Consider the following 21,613-nt stretch of genomic DNA (forward strand, 5'->3'; position numbering starts at 1 on the left):
TCAATGCCACAATATTCAATGTTCAATCTTCAGTGCTGACAGTTTAATAAATCAGACAATGATGGCATAGAGCTGTGTACATATTTTTTTTCAATCAAAAATGCTTTGCGCTGGTTAGGGGGTACTTGGCTGAAAAAATATTTCACAGGGGGTACAAAACTGAAAAAAGGTTGAGAACCACTGCTTTACAAGACCTACGCGACAAAGTTTGAATGAAGTTTCTACGTTAAGCGGTTCGGGCTGAATTAATCGCAGAAAAAGGTAACAAGAATAAGAAGAAGAAGAAGAAGAAGAAGCCTAGGAATAACAATACAGGGCATTTCATGCACTGTAATAAGAAGAAGAAGAAGAAGCCTAGGAATAACACTACAGGGCATTTCATGCACTGTAATAACCTTGAAGGCTGCTTACCCTATACACTCCTGTCTCACATCTTACCTTTCACTGCAAGTGTGCAAACACTCTCTGAGCCACCACCAACAAACTTGACTTCAGCCCCATTCAGATCAAGAGTGGCGTTACGGATGAGGAGTGTGTGAGCCGCCTTGGAGCGGGTGATGAGGTAATCAGAGCCGCTGCGTAGGAGCGTATCGTTTATCTTCCAGGAGCCTGAGCAGACAGTAGACAGCTCCACGGTCAAAGAGACCTCCTCCCCAGCGGTGCCGCTGGTATACACTAGGCCTTTGGTTATGTCCGCTGTTGGTTCTGTAGAGAGATTTCAAGCAGCTCATGAAAAACATGCCATCATGGCTGCTATGACCATGCGTATTTCAACAAGAGATGCCAAGAGATCGTTAACATCATTGATTGGAATGTTTTAGTCATTAGTAGGTAGTTTCACCATCAAGTACACGCCTTATCTTTAACATAATTTTGTGTTTAGTGATTTATGTAGGCCTATGTAGTTAAGAATTGTTCCCTGTGACGTTTAGCAATGCTTGCAGACCAGCCTGTCTTTGGAGGGAGGAGAGCCTGTGTTTGTTTTTGTGGGGCCAGAATTGTAGAATATTGGAAATCCCTAGTTTTGTGTATTTAGAAACATATAAACTTTCTAAATACCACAAAGATAAATAGATATAATTTCTTAGCTTCTGATATTAGGGCCTTATACATGTGCCACTGAGATGAGATCAGTTTATCGTATCGTATTCGCGTGTAGGTGTGAAGATTTTCAAGGGAAACGGCTCTTGTCGTTACCTGTATACATGTGCAAAATGTGAAGCTGTTACATTGCCTCGGGCATGCGCAAAGACCACGGAGATGTGCTCCCACCTGGTTTGTTTACTAACAACATCAACGTGGATCCGCATCGGGCACAGGCAGTGTAGTGGCTTAAAGTTCCCTTCTTTCTATCAGCATATAGTTCTTAATATTTTCTTTGAATAACCACTCTCGGATGGAAAGAAAACGAGTCTACGCGTGGATGTGTTTCAACAACGGTAGAAAACTGTGTTTGCTCCGTCTTTTACTGGACTCATAATTATATGACAGTGGTATTAGTTACAGTTGAGATACCCGAAATAACTTGCATGCGCAGCAATCCTGAGACGTGATTTTTAGTTTGCACATGAATACTAACGTCTTCTTTGATCCCAGGAAATTTGAGCACATAACCCATCTCCCTTACGGAGATATTGGCGAAAGTTGTTTAACCTACTTCATTGCAAACGTCTAGTTTTTCAAACGTGTCTAGTTTTTGTGCAGTAGTCAGGGGCGGCCCTAGCACATTTGGCGCTCTAGGTGAGCTTCACTCCTGGCGCCCCCCCCCCTTGTCTTGTAAGACTGCAATTATTTCACATACACACAACAACGATCGCAGCAAATAGACTGTGTTACCGTCACACACCTGTATAAACTCAGTCCCAACACAGAACAACGACATGCAACTAGAAAAAGCATTTCCTGAAGGAAATACCAGTGCATGAAATGCAAAGGTTAAGAAAGGAAGATGAAAAGAAAGAAGAGTGAAAGAAGGAAAGAAGAAAGGAAAGAAGAGTGGAAGAAGGAAAGACAAAAGGAAAGAAGAGTGAAGAAAGGAGAGAAGAGTGGAAGAAGGAAAGAAGAAAGGAAAGAAGAGTGAAAGAAGGAAAGAAGAAAAGAAAGAAGAGTGAAGAAAGGAAAGAAGAGTGGAAGAAGAAAAGAAGAAAAGAAAGAAGAGTGAAATAATGAAAGAAGAAAGGAAAGAAGAGTGAAGGAAGGAAAGAAGAGTGGAAGAAGGAAATAAGAAAAGAAAGAAGCGTGAAAGAAGGAAAGAAGAATGTAAGAAGGAAAGAAGAGTGAAGAAAGGAAAGAAGAGTGAAGAAAGGAAAGAAAAGTGGAAGAAGGAAAGAAGAGTGGATGAAGGAAAAAAGAAAGGCAAGAAGAGTGGAAGAAGGAAAGAAAAATGGAAGAAGAAAATAAGAAAGGAAAGAAGAGTGGAAGAAGGAAAGAAGAGTGAACAAGAGTGGCTCTGGATGAAGAGATAAAGAGAGAGTGAAAATATTGAAAAAAGGAGATAAAAATGGAGTGAAGAAGAGAGATTGAGGGTGAGAGAAAGTTGACTGAGAGAGAAAGATGGAGAGATGGAGAGAAAAAAATAAAGAATGGATGGTGTCTTAATGTTCCTAGTTACAGTTAAATTGAGAGGGACAGAGAGAGAGGAGGTTCCTTTGATTTGGCACAGGTGTCAGTAAAGCACAGGTGCAAGCCAGTTTAAAGACCCTATTATGATGTCATAATGGCCCAATGTAAGTCAATGGGAGAAATTTATATTCGTTTTTCTTTAATATCTTAAAATGTATAAAGTTTAGAAAAGTGAAAAATACATAGCATAAGTGTCCTTTACAAGACCTACGCGACAAAGTTTGAATGAAGTTTCTACGTTAAGCGGTTCGGGCTGAATTAATCGCAGAAAAAGGTAACAAGAATAAGAAGAAGAAGAAGAAGAAGCCTAGGAATAACAATACAGGGCATTTCATGCACTGTAATAAGAACAGTCAGGAACAGGTACATCGTTAATGCATCATCACATATAGAAAAGTATATGCACCCGCCGCACGGCATTATGGGGCGACTATGCCGGCATGTTACAGTATGTATTATCATTATTTGTTAAATGTAGCTTTGTGGCGAAATGTATTTCCTCGCTTCAATGTCGTTAAAAGAATACGTTACTTTGTGCATAGGCCTATGTGATATTGTTGGAGGAAGTTTGATTTGTAATTAGTTTCAGTAGACGAGGACCTGTCGAGCGGCTGTTCCCATAAATCCATGTACATGTTCGTCATTCACAATAATGTTTGATAACCCCCTGAAGAAGTTGTATTAATGTTTTCCCACGTGTTGTCTATCTGCTCATTATACACTGTTTCACCAAAATCAGTTTGATCTCTGAAATACTGTGTTCATTAGTGTTTTCATGATAACATATTGTAGCAACCCTTAATGTGTATTGTACATCATACGTCCACTACCCTGCACCTAGCGGGGTTTTAATATCAGTAATTTTACGGCGTTAAAGAGGTATATCGATAAGTTCTGACATCCCGCCCATATAGTCATACATGCCGGTGGGGTTAATCCTTTTCAGAGGAAATACACATATTTGCACCGAATGCCTTCCTAAGCTAGCATGATTTAACAACACCAATGAAGAACATAGCCCTTCGTTTTCGAGTTTTGGCTCATTTTACCTCAATGATAGATTTTTTTTTTTTATGTCAAAATTTTGGAGATATAGAAGGAGCGCCAACTTATGCGTCCAGGAAAAAAAATATATATAGTTGTTTTTTTTCCGGCCGCATTATTTGGCGCTCCCTCTCTAGATGGCGCTCTAGGCGGCCGCCTAACCCGCCTGTAGGAAAGGCCGCCCCTGGCAGTAGTGAATAGAGTCTCAGTCTACTACACCATACATAGCATATCATGTTTGTAGAAAATGATTAAGGTGCAACAAATGCCAATAAGCATATTTAAATTAAATGATTCACATTGCAAGCAAAATGGTGCGGCTGGAGCACAGGGAGGGACAACGGTGACGCAGTTTGGATGTAGCGACAAACATTTATGTGCTGTAACAAACAGTGTTAACCAGTATGTGAATAACGTGGCTTTTATTAAAACATAGCGTGTGTAATGTGTAGCTATTTCATTCCGTTTATTAACATTTCCGGCTGTCTTTATTACTAGCCAGCAGCAGACGTAAAGGAAAGGGAGCATTTTACTCCCCGGCAATCTCTCTACAAACTTCCATATAGACGCGGGATCAGCAGAGGAAAATCTACTTTCCTTTTGGGAGAAACCAGGCCAGTCGTTCCCACGACTACAGCACCTTGCAAAACGAATTATATGCGTTCCAGCAACAGGTGCTGCGAGTGAGCGCTCCTTCAGTGCAGCAGGGCGCGTTATAGAAGCCAGGCGCTCTCGCCTGAATCCTGACACTGTAGATGCTATTTTATTCCTGCATAGTGCTAAGACAAATTCTAAATAGAACGAAGGTTAGGCATATCAGCAGAGGTATATTTTGGTTACATTAGGATGGCTACGTTTATAGCTTGCGTTTTGGGCGCACCACAATGCCAAGAAGTTTGTCGCGACTGTAATGGCATATTTCATTGTGGGGGTGATTGATAGCTTAAGGCTTACGAGACACGGTGTTTTCCGATGTTTTACTGAGTCCTCTCTGTCTCTATCACACACACACACACACACACACACACTAACGGAAGCAAAAAAGGTTTAAATTAAGTGACATCCCTCAAATGTCGCGTCTCCCGCAAACCTGCAAGCTATGAGTCAGCTGTCAGTATTGGAAGAAGCCTTAACGTCTCGAAGATGAAACTTCCTGGGTTATTTTGTTTCCTTAGGCTATTAGTTATATTTTAAAACAGCCAGTCACATTGTAGCCTACCACTCATGGAATAAGGAATTTCAAAGAGATGATGGAGTGAACTTTCTAGCCTCTAACTTTCTAGCCTCCTGTCACCGTCTCCCCCCAGTCACGCACGGCCTCCCCCATGACACATCGGCCTGATTTGACACGCCCTTTTCTAAGCCGAACGATCATGGTAAACCACCTCTCTCGAAAGCTTCAGACGATCGGCGGAAAAACTAACGGTTTACATCTAGACCCCTTATACATGAGGCAATTGTAACACGTTCGCGAGTTTCTATCGTGGTAGAAGCGATGTAACAGCTTTACATTGACGCATGTATAAGGGGCTAATGTTCAACTTCTTACACAGGTGCAGCCCGTGATTCTTGCAAAAGCATGTTGATATTTGAGCTCAACAGCCAATTAAATGACACACCTCTATTACATGCTTATGAAGCAAAATGTTGATTGGCTAGAATAGAGTATGGCTTAGTCCGAGACACTTTGTTTGCCTTTAACAGAGGCAGGATTGTAAGAACACAACGTTTTTTTAGAGCGAACACACAGAATAAACAGGACTGTGAGGAGAAATACGAATTTTACAAAAAATATATTGGAATAGAATCTCACATTGAACCTTTGGCCTAAATGTATGTCACATTCTGATTCTTTTGTTCCATTCTACACCATTTATTTACGACCACAGATGTATGGAAATGCCACGGTCCAGCATGTGGAGAAATAAAAAAAAAAGCTTCTTTATATAACAAGTGTTTCTAGTTCATTTGTTCTGTTAAATCTACAGATATGAACTGGTTAAGCAAGTGAAAATCAACTTCACTACATTTATTTGGTTGAAATTCTGGGGTCAAGCTAAAGGTTTATGAATACACTACATAAAAAGGTCAATATGGATATTAGTTAACTTTTAAAGCAGAAGTTCACTTGGACCAGTGTTGGAACATACAATTGAAATCTCATTAATGATCAACATCAATAAAATAAATTATGTATACAAATAGTAGAACATTGTCTATGTATTGTTGAATATATATATAGTGTTGAACATTAGTTGCGCATTAGAATTTTCAACAAAGATGAATGAAAAGTTGTACTAATTGGTTGTTGAATATTTGTATATGCATTGTTAAACATTTGTATAGGAAAGGTTGATTGAATTATTCAAATGTAATTACATTATCATTAGAATATGTAGGTATGTTCATCATCACATATAATCTATATATAATCTGTTCAACATCTACAGACAAAGCAAAACAGCAAAATTGTTAAATCTCAACTCATAAACTGTTGAAATGCTACAAATGCTCTGTATACCCTCTGTAGGCGACTATCCAAATGAAGTGTATTCCCTATGTAGGCAACTATCCAAATGAAGTGTATAACTCTCTGTAGGCGACTATCCAAATTTAAATTAAGTGTATACTCTCTGTAGGCGACTATCCAAATATAGTGTAACCCAAAATTGAAAATATTACAGTGAGCATTAGCTCCATCAATTCATGTAGTAACAAAATCTACATCAACTGTCGCAGCCCAGCTCTCAGCACGACGCAACAAGGGAATTCCAAATCATATTCTTTTATGAACTTAGTTACAAACAAAAGTAGTCAAATTAACAGAAAATAGGGGGAAACCTATGCCTTGCACCCGGTGCAACCGGCACCTTCCCCTCTGTCTCTCTTTCTCAGCCAGCTCCCGTCAGTCTTTCCTAGTGACGCTTTAAACCTTTTTCGTTTGACTAGATTTACACTGATCAGCAACTAGTCAAACGATTTACAGGTGAGCTTCCAATTAGGGAAAGCCCAACCTGCCAAGTCCCCAGAACACCTCCTCAGGGTCCTAAAGTCTGCCCTGTATAGTCCTGGTTAGATAATTCACCCATGCTAAACTAAGTGGGAGCCTAAGAGCAGCTTGGGCTACCACACAACACACAGACAAAATAAATATAGCCTTGTCTGAATGTATTGCTATAGACGGCAGAACTCTTGAAGAAAACCATATGCGGTCTCAACAATCTGCCCACAACTTTTTAAAAAAAATCCCCAGCATCAGTAAAGGACTGCCGTTGTAAAATCTCTCCTAAAACAGAGAAACCTCCCTTTCATAGGCATGGTTATCAATAAAGTAGTTTTAATCAAATCTTAATCAGTAACCACTTTAACATAAATGGCCACCATGACAACCTCCAGTCAGGCTTTCGTCAACATAGTATTGAAACTGTGACTGACTCTCAGGAATGGTCTTTAGATGGTTCAGAAGGCAGAGGTTATTCTGTCCCTATCAGCACCTATAAATCAGAGAACACCGCCAAGCTATTTTTAAACTACACATACTTCGTCTTGGCCTAATCTTTCAAGAGTACTGAGGCTAGTCATAGCTATGCAGAAAACCCCCAGATCTATTTAGTTCTCTCACGGAATGACCTCAATAAGTCAACAGTCTGTGCCTTGAAAAAGTGTCATTCAATTAAATAAAAATAAAGACTGACATAGTTCTGTCTGGGAACAAAGAAGGAAGGTTGAAACTCTGTGTCTGCCTGGACTCTAGGGCGCTAAAGACTGCAACTCATGTCAAAGATTTTGGCATAAATGGATAGGGACTCCAGTGACCACATCACAGCCACAACTTAATCAGCTTGTTGGTATCTCAAAAACATAGCTAAGGTAAGAGAGGTTTGGTCTACGCAAGAAACCTATTAACCCCTTTGTATACGGCAGGGTTGACTACTGTAGGCCTCTCTTCCCTTTCAAAAATGATTTAGAATTTAATTAAACGTATTACTTGTTGTGTATAAGTCACTACCTAAATATATTTCTGAAATGTTTGCTGAATATAAACCTGGTATCTTTGAACTGCAGGAGCTGGTGGTGCCCAGAGTTGAAACTAAACTAGGTGAAAACTACATTTAGCCATGGAACCATCTCCCAATGGATATCAGATCTGACCCAACTGTAAGCTGTTTTAAAAAGAAGTTTAAAAAACTGCCTTATTTTCCATAATTTGAACTTACAAGCACAGTGGTTTGAATACTTGCAAGTAGTATATTTGGTTTTAACATCACTGATTTCTAATGTTAGCGGACAAATAACTGTATTGCCTTTGCAAATGTACTAGAGCATAAATGTTCAACACAATATTGTTATGGTGGTTGACTACTTTTGCCAGGCAATGTATGTATAAATATTGACTCTCTCACCAAGGTAGAATGTTCCAGGAACCTCAAGGCAGGAGCTCTGGCCAAAGTCATTGACAGCAGAAATGCGGAACATGTAGCTGCCCTCCTCTGTAATATTGGTGACCATGTAGTGGGTGTAGGGCACTGTGCTCGTAGAGTTACACTTCAACCAGGTCTGAGCTCCCACTTTCTTCCTTTCGATCATGTATCCTTTGATTGGCACCGGGCGATCACTGTCTGGAGGTGACCAGCACAGAGTGATGGATGAATCTGTCTTGTTCCGTACCACAGGGTCGACTGGGGCATCTGGTGGGTGCTTTCTTGGTGCTGGGGAAACCAAAATCAAATACAAACAAGGTGACATCTAGCGGTTACTGGTTGTATTCATATTACTTTCACCCAGCATGCCACTGTTATTTAGCTATATTGATTTTAATTTTATTTATTTCAAAACTATTTCAACAGTTTGGAGGGAACTCCTGGCAACTGACAAGTTCATGTAGGTAGCCTTACCAGTGACAGTGAAATAGGTTGAGGTCTTGCAGTCCCCTGCAACAAAAGCTACTTCTCCTGAGTCTTCAGCGGTGCACTCATGTATAGTTAAGGTGTATTGGCGCAAACTATGCGCAATACTGATGCGAGTGTCTTCAAGCAGCTTAACGCCATTTCTTGTCCAATAAGAGGCCTCACAAGACTTTTCAAGCTCAACACAGAATATTACTGTATCACTCACAGGGACAACAGTCCTACGTGGGAGTTTCTTTGTGATGTTACCTGAAAGCAAATACAAGAACCATAAGCAATCAGGGCAATCTTGAACATATTACATATTAGGATGCAAATTATAGTGATGTGCCTGTTTTTGGAATAACACTTCCCATCTCAGGAATCCATCGCTTTTAAAAGCCTTTACCACACCGGGAATATTCCCTTATATTACTATTTATGTGGTGTTTCTTTTAGACAGATAAAAATAGACTTCAGCTGTGTCAGTAAAAGCAGGCTGGTCCGTCTGATTCTGTGTCAGTTATCAAGAACAGTAAGCTCAGCATGTCAGTAAAAGCAGGCTGGTCTGTCTGACTGTGTCAGTTACCAAGAACAGTCAGCTCAGCAACCGTGCGGCTCCCCTCGGCCATCTCGCAGATGTAGACGGCATCATCATTGGTTGAGACATTGTGGATGGTGAGGCGACGCAGGGTGCCCTGCTGCTCCATGTGGTACTTGCTGCTGTCCTCCAGGCGTGTCTCCTCCATGAACCAGTTGGCTTGAGTGGCTGCCGCAGGCACCTCACAGGACAGCAATGCTGTGGCCTTCTCCTGTACCTCCACATCCTGCAGCTTCCTCTTGAAGGGGACTTTGGGTTCTGCCAAGGTTCAAATTGACATGTCAAAAGCAAAGAATTAAGCCACTGGAACCTCAGAACTCCTCACAGATGAAATATGTGATACTTTGATATATGTTAAACAAAAGAACATGAAAGAACAAATTCTCACACACACACACACATATTAATAGCTTTGCATATTCTTTGTAGCTAAATTCAGGTGGTCACACAAACTAGGTAGGTTAAGACTGTGTAGCAATGTTGTGGACTAATAGTTTAATAGTGTACCAAGCAGCAAAGCTTTCAGCAGGTGGCACTCTATCAGCACCAACAGGTCAAACTTGAGGTACGGTTACGCAGTTCACTGTGATAACAATATGGAGTAATGAGGATCCATTGGATTCTGTGGGTCAAGCAGAGTTACATCAATTTCTGCCATACTGGATTTTCCACCATAATGGATTTGATCATTTTTCACTGCAAACAAATGTCGATCTTCAGTTATCAGATGGATTTTAAATTTTTGAAACCACTCGTCTGTTACAGCCAACTGAAATCAGCAGAGAAGTCGCCAAACTGGAAGTGAGGTTACATCTCATCCTCAGTGAAGTTTTAACGGACAACTCACCGAAACTCATTAAATCAAACCACACCGGCCGGATACTCATACCTTGTCTGGATGGTCGCGGTGGTGGAATTGCCATTGTCCACCATCAGAACATCAAAATCAGTCTGCTATCCAATTAATCCCCGCCTTCATTTGAATCCCTTTTTTTCAAACTGTCTGGTCCTAAACCTCTGGTTGTAGCTGTCATTTACTGCCCCCCCAAGCCCAACCCTGCCTTCCCCTCAGACCTGTCAGAATTTTTAACACAGCTCTCTGCCATACCACCATCTCTGTACCTCCTGGGTGACATTAACATCCATGTTGACTCCACAGCAACTGAACCTTTGGAATTTCTGACCATTTTTAACCTCTCTCAACACATAGATCCCGCTGACCTCACCATTTCAACTATCTAGCATTGACCTCACCATTTCAACTATCTAGCATTGACCTCACCATTTCTGACCACCTTGCCATCTTCCTTCAAATAGACATCCCCCCCCCCCTTGAAAAGCAGCAACGCAACATGATTTTCCGAAACCTCAAGTCCATAAATCCATCTTCTCTCTCTCACCTCTCCGAAAGCATTTCAGACTTCACCCTCATGCAGAGCGCCTCCCCCACCAAACTGGTCAACTTTTATAACACTACACTCTCCTCCTGCCTGGACCAGCTTGCAATCAATCAAACTAAATCTGTCTCCTTCACACACTCTGCCCCCTGGTTCACTGACGAGCTGCACGGCTTAAAATCTAAGGGATGTCAGCTTGAGCGGCTGGCCAAGAAAACAGGTCTTAATGTTCACTCAGAGGCATATAAAGAACACCAACATCATTAAAAGACTCTACCCGCTCTGCATATTACTCAGGAATAATCCAGTTTGGCTGTGATAACCAAAGGACACTATTCTCCACCAACAACAAACTCCTTAAACCCATGGAGAACCTCCTCACTCCTTCACCGTTGACAAATGCAATGAATTCTGATGTTTCTTCCAAAATAAAATGGACACTATCCACAACCAGCTGGTCTCCTCCATCCCTCCTTAAACCAAACCTCACCCCCCACTGTTGACAGATCACACCTTCTCATCATTCACTGAAATCTCTCCATCTGACCTTTAATCAGTGGTAGCCGGTATGAAGTCATCTACCAGTGCCTTGGACCCGTTCCCCTCCACCCTTGTCAAGGCCCATCTCCCCAAACTCTGTCCAATCATTACCAAAACTGTAAACTCCTCCCTGTCTTCTGGCTATCCCCTCCACCTTAAAGCTTGCCGCAGTTACCCCCATGCTCAAAAAACCTGGACTTGACCCTGATTCCCCCAATAACTACCGGCCCATCTCTGACCTGCCCTTCCAGTCAAAAGAACTGGAGAGAGTTGTTGCCACTCTGATAAAATCCCACCTTGACTCCAATGACCTCTATGAGCCTTTTTAGTCTAGTTTCCCATCAAAACACACAAATGACCCAAAAGTCACAAATGACCTACTGTTATCCCCAGCGCTGCATTTGACACCATTAACCATTCCACACTCATCACACCCCTCAAATCCACCCTTGGTATTACTGGCACTGCCCTCACCTGGTCCTACCTCACTGACAGAAATTAATTCATTTAAATTAACAACTGCAAATTGACCATAGTTCTTGTCACCCATGGCGTCCCCCAGGGTTCTGTGCTTGGTCCCCTTCTCTTTATCCTCTACATGCTTCCACCTGGACAGGTCCTCTGCCGCCATGGCCTCCAGTTTAACTATTATGGCCATGACACTTAGCTCTACCTCTCCTCCAAGACCATTACTGCAGCCACCACTCTACCCCCACCACCTGCCTAATTTACATTAAAACATGGATGCAAAGAAACTTTCAAAAACTTAACTGCGATAAATCTGAAATTTTGAAAATTCACCCAGAGCACTCATACTTGATAGTTCCATTGTCACCCCCTCCACTCAAATCTGCAACCTGGGAGTCACCTGTGAGCCATCCTCTCATTCCTGCCCCATGTCAACCACATCACCAAAACAGCCCTTTTCCACCCCTGTAACATTGCCCGCCTCCAACTCCTACTGCTGCACTCATTCATGCATGTATAACATCCATGCTTGACTACTGCAACATTATCCTCTATTACAGAGTTTATTGTGTGTTTTGTTTAATGTGATGTATTTTTATTATAATTATTACTATTATAATTATCTCAGCAATGCTTTGATGTATCAACTTCAAACTTGGTAAATGGACTCGGAGTCCCTTCCTGAGACCACATCATTAGGCCACTGTTATTTCCCCCCCCGCCCCCAAGTCTAAATATGTTAGACTAATAGCTTTTGATATGTTCACCTTCAAAAAGTCTTTCTTGTGACTTGCAATATTTTGAGAGATCTCGTTGTCACGATGAAAGCCTCTGACCATTCCAGTCAATCAAAGTGACAGGAAGTGAGGCTATATCTCAGCCAAGCTTTGATATATCAACACCAAACATGGTACACAGCCCAGGACTCTTTTCTGAGGCTGTCCAAAACATTTACATTATTTTGCAACTGGGTGGTGCTGCAATAGGAAATATATACACTACATAGATACAGTATATATATATTACAAATAAATATAATATGGCCCAATAACTGCTTATGTGTTTGCCTTCAAAAAGTGATTTTTGTGTCTCTTGATGCCTTTGGAGATCCTAAACCTATGAAATGACAGCCTGTCATGTTAGTGAAGTGAAGAGTCTGCCATTTTGGATTTGATCAAAAGGTCAATGAAATTTTCATAGGCCACACATTTTGTCCAATCTTTACAACATTTGGCACAGATCATCTTCAAACCAAGTTTAAAGTAAGATGGAGCTTTGATTTTCATATGTCCCTTACAGCCCATCAAGATCTTCCACAAAGACAACAAACTGGAAGTGAAATCATATTTCAGCCAATCTTTAGTCAATTGCCACGAAACCTGCTGTGAGTGCTTACAGCCATGCCCTTAACATGGTGATATCTAGTTGTAATGGTGACAATGCCCTGTTGGGCTGCTTGTCCCCCTCAACATTACTTGAGATTTCCTCTTCTATTCATTTATATGAGAGAAATGTAGGCTAAATAACTTTGTAACAGAAAACATATTCTGCATTCCCTCACTTCTCAACACAATTTTGAAGCAGATGTGCTGATGGACACTGAAGTGACATTGAGTTCTATAATAAGACAAAAACTATGAGGCAATTTCACTGTCTTTTGTGAAAATTAGATTCACATAGTAACAAATAATTGTAAAAAAATATTTAATTAGTCATAGAAGTGACTAATTTGTTGTGGTAACTTCAAAGGCCCTCACTCAAATGTCCTGCCACCATGCTCATCAAGTGATGGTGAAGACTCCAGTATCAATCTGACATATGCCAGAGGAACAGCCTTCTGACCTTTGCTAATGTACTTCTGAGTACAGAGGGTCGAAAGAGCTCCCTCCATGTACAAGATCCAGCTCATAAAAGCCAAATATCTTTACATTTATTTCATCAACCACACTCCATGTACAAGATCCAGCTCATAGAAGCCCAATATCTTCACATTTATTCAACAACCGCGCTGGTTCATAGTGAACATGAAGAAAAATCCCAGGTGAATGTAAGCTTCCAATCAGTCTGTATGCAAACTAACCAAAGTACTGGCATCAGATGGCAGCTCCCCTTGAGCTAACTACTCATCACGAGCAGAAATAGATGATACCTGACACCCCTCCCCCTCGCCCCCCACCCCCTCCACTGTTGTGCTCGCTCTCTACCATGTAGAGCATGGGTCATGTTTGGAGACCCATTCCACTTCCATTGAAGCTCTCGATGAAATCCCACAATCCCACAATCCCACATGGCTATAAATGTCACAGTAATCAGCTGAAATGTTGCCACTTTTATTATTTACTAGGTCATTGAGTGTATACACTAAAATGACAAATTGTTTTCATGGACCGTAACTACCAGGATGAACATGGGAAAAGAACAGAAATTGACAGAAATCCATAGCTCAAAATTGTCCTTACCTTTAACAATCACCAACACTGCACTGTACGTCTGTCCAGCCATATTGGAGGCATTGCAGGTGTACAAGCCATTGTCATTCTGCTTGCAGTATAAAATCTTGAGGATGAAGTTCTCTGCCTGATCCTCATACATAATATGTCGTCTGCCTTCACTGATGTTTGAACCATCCTTCCTCCATACGATGTGTGGCTTGGGATGACCTGTGACAAAACAGCTGAGTTTTGCATGCTTTCCTTCCGTCACCATACATGTTCGAGTAAAGACACCTTTTGGCAACTTATGAGCAAAGGCGGAGACGCGTTGATCATTGTCTAGTCCAAGACCGAGGGTGCTGAGGTCCTCAGTGATCTTCGAGCTAGATGAAGAGGAGAGGGAGGATGAAGTGCTTTCTGTGGTTCGAAGAAAGGAGATATCTTTTCTCATATCCTCCTTGCGTTTCTGGAGGTGTGACAGAAGGGAGGTGCTTTTGTCGACATTACCAGTTTGATGGGCATTCTGGAGGTCCACTACGAGAGTGGCTGCTGCATGAGACCTGCCCACTGTGTTTTGAGCACGGCAGGTGTAGCTACCACTGTCAAGGCTGCGTACACTTTGGATCCGCAAGGAGCTGCTATCACTGTCAGAGGCCATTTTGATACGGTTTGTCAAACCAATATAGCGCCCATCCTTCTCCCACTCGAAGTTTGGGTCAGGGTGAGCTGCCACCCTGCAGTAGAAGGTGACATCTCCTCCCAGGCCAACACGTGTGGAAACAGGCTTGACCATGAACACAGGAGCTCGATTCACCAGCTGCTCGGGCAGGCCCACCCTAAGGGTAACGGCAGCATAGGCTTCCCCCACATCGTTTTTGGCGCGGCACATGTATTGCCCACTGTCTTCCAATGTGAGATCATAGATGGTCAGGCGGTAGACATCACCATCCTCCACTGTTTTGAAACGGCCACCTGCTGAGAGTCGCAGTTTGTCCTTCTCCCATGAGACTATTAGGACAGGACTGCCCACGATGGTGCAGCTCAGAGAGGCATCCTTGCCCACACACACGGACACGGCCTTGGGTCGTGTTATGAACCTGGGAACCCCACCAAACAGATTGTGGTCCATCACAAAATCCTATAACAGAAGTGAGGGATAATAAGTTGGAGCTTAGAGACATATAAATGTACAACACAACATGAAGGTTTGTGACTCTTCTGTTCATCACTAAATCTGCTACTTACATTTGGAGAAACAAACAAAACAAAAAAGTGATCTGGCAAGAATACAGGCATGTGCATACCTTAAGCCTGTAACAAAGGCACTTGTCAAGCACTATTTGTACACTGTACTTTCAGATACATATTGTTTGTACATCTACCAACATCATCAACATCTTCATCAAAGTTCAGTCTACAAATGTTCAATTCTGTTTTATTTACTATTAAAGTCATATTGCAATTTGATTGTAGTAATGGCAGAGGCCATGCCCAATAAAATGTCTTGTGTTTATTTTTAGTGCTACTGTAGAAATGGTTCAAAAGTAGTTATTCTGACCAATACAGCTAGCTCTATAGGTTAGAGTAGCCTACAGAAAACCCCAGCTTCTAGAAAATGCCTGCCATAAAAGAATAGGTCTCCCTGAAGCCAAAGCCAATATTCTTGTATTAATGTATAAAGATAAAATGTAGTCTTTGTCTAGCTACACAGTGCTGTGTTATATGAATGTAGTTATGTGATGGTGCTCTTATATAAAATATTTGCAGTCATTGAATAATTGAGTCATAGAGAGATATCCCAAATTTTGACACATTCAACTTGAAACCTCAAACACAAGACCAATTTTTAAAAAACAACGCATTTGGTAGCTTTTAAAAGTCAACTGGCTTATATCTTTCAGCAACAAATTAATCCACCAATTGTAAAATCTTATTTTGATTTTCTTTTCAAATATAGAAGAAGAGTTCTTCCACAGTATATTCATGGCCAACACTTAAGGTCAATAATGCTGTATTAAGAATGGAGAAATTGCCTCTATCTCCAGCTACTTTAATTACCATATCTCTACCAATGAAGAAACCTATCTTTAAAACTTGCTCAAAACACAGCAGTTGCTGTGATTACAAATAATTCCACTGTAAAATAACAGCCTATTTGCCTTTGAAACGGTTGACATTTGCCATCTTTGTCACCTCACTCCCCTAAGCTGCCACAACCAAAAATAACTTCAGCTGTCAGACCCCATCTCACACCCATGGCCATTTGTAGAAGCGGAGACAGATTAACTGTTTCCTATGGGTCTGACAGGAACAATGGGCAAAGAAGCCTAATCGAATTACTCTAATATATTATCTCATTCCTTTGGGCCTGAGAACTAACGTTTCCTCTGAAAACTTCGGCTCTTCCCGTAGACTTCTGTTCACAAAATCACAACAGGTTTCGTGCACTTAGAGTAGCTGTAGGCTAATTAAGGTGGTAGCCTAAGTGTGTTCCAATCCAACTTATTACTTATTCAAGAATTCTGCATATTCAACACATTTCAAGTATCTTACGTTAAGGCAGCTGAAAGAGAAATGTGTGTTAAAATATACTGACCTTTTCTATTCCAGTTGCCGGGCAAACTAAACCACACAGAATTGTTGACGGTGTTTATACCAAGCATTTAGTTTGTCAAAAGTCTGAAATGTTTTTCTTTGGCTTAGTACATCTGATCCAATTGAAACAACCTTAGTTAAATCCACACCAAATTGTCGAATACCGATTACCGAAGAAAGTGAAACAGCCTATCCCCCTGTCTCCCGCCGTGGCCTGATTACACTATTTTCTTTTCTTTTTTTTCCTGTGGTTCTACATGATGACAAGCAGGTGACGTTCCATTTTCGGTGCAGCCTCCCTTCCAAAATAGATGTGTCATCTACTGCAGTAATGCCCGCTCTCTATTCCCGAGGGGATTCACATTTCAGACGTACTTTCGCTCATTGAAAAAAGCTTTCTGTTTAACGTCACATCATGAAATAATGAGACGTTTGCACATAACGATCTCATCAAAACTGTTAAATTGGCCTATAATATAGACTATGAAATGTTTGTAAAATGTATGCCATATATAACATAGCCAAATCGATGTAGTACCGTGGTCTGGGAAACATCAGGTGAATTCCTGGGTGTAATGAAAAACCGACTGTAGGCATGTCTTGAGCCTCCAATGTTAACATCTATGTAGTTGGAGAAAGTGGTGTTAATAAAACACATCCTCAGTAATACTCGCCAATATAATTTATAATTATATAATATAAAGATGTATTCTTATTTAGAAGACCTTGGTGTTTGTTTTTATTTTTACATTTGGTGTCAAATACTGATGTCACCAGGAACCCAATAAAATTGCATAGTATCACAAAGCACAGTGACTTTAAATGCAATGAGCAAAGCTGATTTTAATGGATTTAAACATTATATTTTTTGAAAGAGATAAGTAAGTTGGATGCAGTCATGACTTTAAGACATCAACCTGCCAAATGAATCAAAAATGAAAAAAAATGAAATTAATTGTTGATATATTCCCACGTAAATATGTTGGGGGGGGCTTCTGTTTTCAGTCAGTTGGTTCCATAAGGTTGGTACCATAACGTTGTGGATGATGCACAACTTTCAAGCAATGAGAAATTGCTGATGAAACCTTGATAGAGCAATAGTCAGCTTACAAAGAAATCCCCCAGGTATATTGAAAATACAGTGAGGAATGACCCAAATTGCATTGAGTTTTACAATAAATGCTTAAACATTTACCATCCTGGTACAGTTAAGAACTTCAAGACCACCTTCTGCTTTACTCTGGGACTGACTTTTCAGTCTTTATGAACTTCTCCTCTGGCAGTGCAGCCATTAACACTGAAACAAAGTGAAGAGTAAAAACAGGATAAGCCCTCAGCTTTAAGAAAATGACTCCATTTTTAGAAAATGATTCTATAAGGACAGGTCTCACTGAAGCCTAAGATTAAAAATAGTCTTGGCTCCAGTTCTGTCTGAAAAATGCAGTGTTTGTCTACCTACAGTCTGGCGTTATATAAACACCTAGTTATTTTATGCTATTGAATGCAATGTTTTCAAACATTTAATCATTGTACACTCAAACAAATTAACACTGGCTCAACTTAAAAAAATTAAGGTTACAATTTGCATGGATCTTTTTTCAAGAAATTTCAACTCAAGCTGTTTTTGAGTAAATATTGTGAGACTTGTATAGTTAGACCAACTCAAATTGATAAGCACAATCAATCTAATTTGTTTTGTCCTCTAAGAGCTTAATTAAGTTCAACATACTTAAATACATTAATTTGATCACGCCATATAATTAATTTGGTTGTGCAACAAATTGAGTTGGTTTTACCATACAAGTCTGACAATATTTACTCAAAAGCAGCTTGAGTTGAAATTACTTAAAAAGATCCATGCAAATTGTTACCTTCAATTTTTTAAGTTAAAGTGACTTGTAACTTTCACTTCTATATTATATGCTACCCTTAGGTGCTGTCATAAGGAAACATGGCATTAACTTCCATTGCTATGCTGACGACACCCAACTCTACCTATCAATGAAACCTGATGAAATTGTACATCTACCCAAGATAGAAGCTTGCCTCCATGATGTAAAATCTTGGATGACTAACAACTTTCTGCTCCTCAACTCTGATAAAACTGAGGTTATGCTTGTAGGCCCCGATCAACTGAGAACTACACTATCTACCCATCTACCCACACTCAATGGCTTCCCAACACCCAACACTATCATCAAATCCTTGGCGTAACTATCAACCAAGACCTCCTACTTGACTCACACATAAAACAGATCTCAAAGACATCATTTTTTCATTCACGCAATATTGCCAAAATTAGAAAGGTCCTATCCCTCCAAGATGCAGAAAAACTAATCCATGCATTTATTACTTCCCGCCTCGATTACTGTAATGCTCTCCTGTCTGGATGCAGCATTAACACAATAAAGAGCCTTCAACTTATACAGAACGCTGCTGCTCGTACACTCACCAGAACTAAAAAATATGAACACATCTCACCGGTACTCGCCTCGTTGCATTGGCTCCCCGTCAAAAGTAGAATCGATTTCAAAGTACTCCTGCTAACATATAAAGCCCTAAACGACCTGGCTCCAAACTACCTCAAGGAATTAGTCGTCCCCTATTGCCCTTCAAGGCTGCTCCGTTCCCAGAGTGCAGGCCTCCTGGTAATTCCAAGAATTTCAAAAACCACAATAGGAGGCAGAGCCTTCAGCTACCGAGCACCCCTCCTCTGGAACAACCTCCCTGCCTCCATCCGAGATGCAGACACTGTGCCTATATTCAAATCAAAGCTTAAGACATTCCTCTTTAATGCATCTTATAGCCAAAAGTAATTGCGTCAACAAACCCATCACCTGCTGCGCTAGCCAAAAGTGTGTCCTGTTTGCTGAGTGGATGCATGTACGGCCCCGGCATAACAGCTCATACTTCAATGTAACGAATTATACAGCCAAAAGTAATTGCGTCAACAAACCCATCACCTGCTGCGCTAGCCAAAAGTGTATCCTGTTTGCTGAGTGAATGCATGTACGGCCCCGGCATAACAGCTTATACTTCAATGTAACGAACAATACAGCCAAGACATTCCTCTTTAGTGCATCCTATAGCCAAAAGTAATTGCGTCAACCAACCCATCACCTGCTCCGCTAGCCAAAAGTGTATCCTGTTTGCTGAGTGGATGCATGTACGGCCCCGGCATAACAGCTTATACTTCAATGTAACGAACAATACTGCCTCTCGGTTTGTCCACACCATCATCTCACCGTCTCAAACATTGCCGAGTGGATGCATGTACGGCCCCGGGATAAATAAATCAAACTTAAGAAGAACAATAGTGTGTTTGCAAGCACACTAACAATATATGCCAGCATTACTACATATATCTTCTCCCTTTCTCTCTCTCTCTCCTTCCATATCATATTGCTTTTGCCTATAATAACACTGATAAAATAGCCATATTGCCTACTGTTAAATCTACTACCCAAATGCATCTCCCTATCTGTCTCTGAAATTGTTGTCTACTAACATAAATGTTCTCTCTCCCCTATAGCATGTTCCAATCGCTGATGGATGTGGAACTATCGCTCCTCACCCCCACCACTCTGCACGTAGTCTCTCTACCTGGTCTACCTGGAGAAACCCTCGGCCAATCGCACCCACCGCCACTGCATTGCCGTACACCTACTCCACCCAATACCCTATGCTAGCATTTATATTCAATATACATTATTGCCTCCACCGAAATGTTTCTCTGTCCTGTCGTATTTTTATCTTCTTTATTACTGTACTGTTGAATAATGTGTATGGCTGGTACTGGAACATGGACATCTCAACAAATAGAGATAGCTCTTTATAACTTATGAAGAGGCTGCCAGAGGCAGAAAAGGCCCCTTTTCAGAGACATCCTATGGCAGACAGGCCTTTTCTTATAAACCCAAGTGAGCAGATAGCATTTCCGAGAAATCATGAGGCAGACAGGCCTGTTATTATAACCCCAATTGCAAAGACACCTCTTTATGATAAATCACGTGGCAAACATGCCTCCTCTGCATAGACTACCTAGATGCTTCAGGGACAAAGGGGGGTCAGGGCAAGGTGACAGACGCCTCTGCAAAAGCCACAAGGCAGACAATGTGAAGAACTGTGTCTGAAAGCCCCCGAGATACCTGGTATCACAGGAAGCTGTACACAATGTATCTCAAGGTGGTTAATTCTGTTGACAGAGACAAAGCAAACTGGTTGATAGGCAACATTGTTAAGATAGTTGGACCGATTGTTCTCCATCTCGGTGCGGTCAGGTCCAATGACGCAAGTAAGATACCTGTTGTTTTCCATCTCTAGGTGCGGTCGAGTCCAATGACGCAAATTAGACGCAAATGAAACCAGAGCAAAGGGTGATTTGATCAATATAAAAGTGGGCACGGGGACTTGTTGGTTAGTTTATCTACTTGATCGCTTTAGCTTATGACTAGAGTTTTTGAGATGCTCCATGGACCAGCTCAGCAGTAGTTATCTCCTCTGACCGTTCAGTATACTCATACCTATTTGCCTTGAGAAGTTTCTTGAGAACTCTTAGAATAAGACACGACAGTCCCTACATCCCTTACCCCTGTTACAGTTACCCTATTGGCACAGTAATCTGGTCTTGCCTGTATCATGTATTTACCACCAGATGTATGTATACATATGTCCAGTGACCATATGCTGGCTGTGTATAACCCCTGTTGCTTCCTTTCCCCTTCTTCCACACAACCCTTCCCCTTCCCCCCTTCCCCCCGTCCCACCTTCCTGTCTCCACCCGGCCGAGGCAATTGTATTGTTATGGCGCTATACAAATAAAATTGAATTTAATTGAATTGAATTGAACTTCTGTCTAAATAAAAACACACAGCTCATTTCTCTTTTTATTAAAGCAATGACAGCACATTGAAGATTGACTATGGTGCACCTAAAATTCAGACAAAAATGGTTAAACAAGGAAACTTCAGCTTCACACAACATCCACAAACTCAATGCTTGTCCTCAATGCAAGGAAACATTAAGTAG

The 21,613-nt window shown here is 41.1% G+C and overlaps 1 protein-coding gene across 12 annotated transcripts in view; it reads right to left on the reverse strand.

The window, feature by feature from the left end:
- Positions 1–16,809, reverse strand: part of obscnb (obscurin, cytoskeletal calmodulin and titin-interacting RhoGEF b) — a 153,045-nt gene extending 136,236 nt beyond the window's left edge. For 11 of the 12 annotated variants that reach the window (XM_080837362.1, XM_080837359.1, XM_080837365.1 and 8 more), the window contains exons 1-6: positions 16,587–16,803; positions 14,018–15,128; positions 9,142–9,411; positions 8,562–8,822; positions 8,070–8,375; positions 439–705 (exon numbers count right to left, since the gene is read on the reverse strand). In XM_080837362.1, the coding sequence (XP_080693488.1) occupies positions 439–705; positions 8,070–8,375; positions 8,562–8,822; positions 9,142–9,411; positions 14,018–15,119 (2,206 nt within the window). In that variant the 5' untranslated portion in view covers positions 15,120–15,128; positions 16,587–16,803. Of the gene's footprint in view, positions 1–438; positions 706–8,069; positions 8,376–8,561; positions 8,823–9,141; positions 9,412–14,017; positions 15,129–16,586 lie in introns of all 12 variants that reach the window. The other variant, XM_080837358.1, reaches the window with a different exon arrangement.
- Positions 16,810–21,613: the final 4,804 nt, after the last annotated feature.

This window comes from Sprattus sprattus (assembly GCF_963457725.1).
Source record: "Sprattus sprattus genome assembly, chromosome: 4".
Taxonomy (NCBI): Eukaryota; Metazoa; Chordata; class Actinopteri; order Clupeiformes; family Clupeidae; genus Sprattus; species Sprattus sprattus.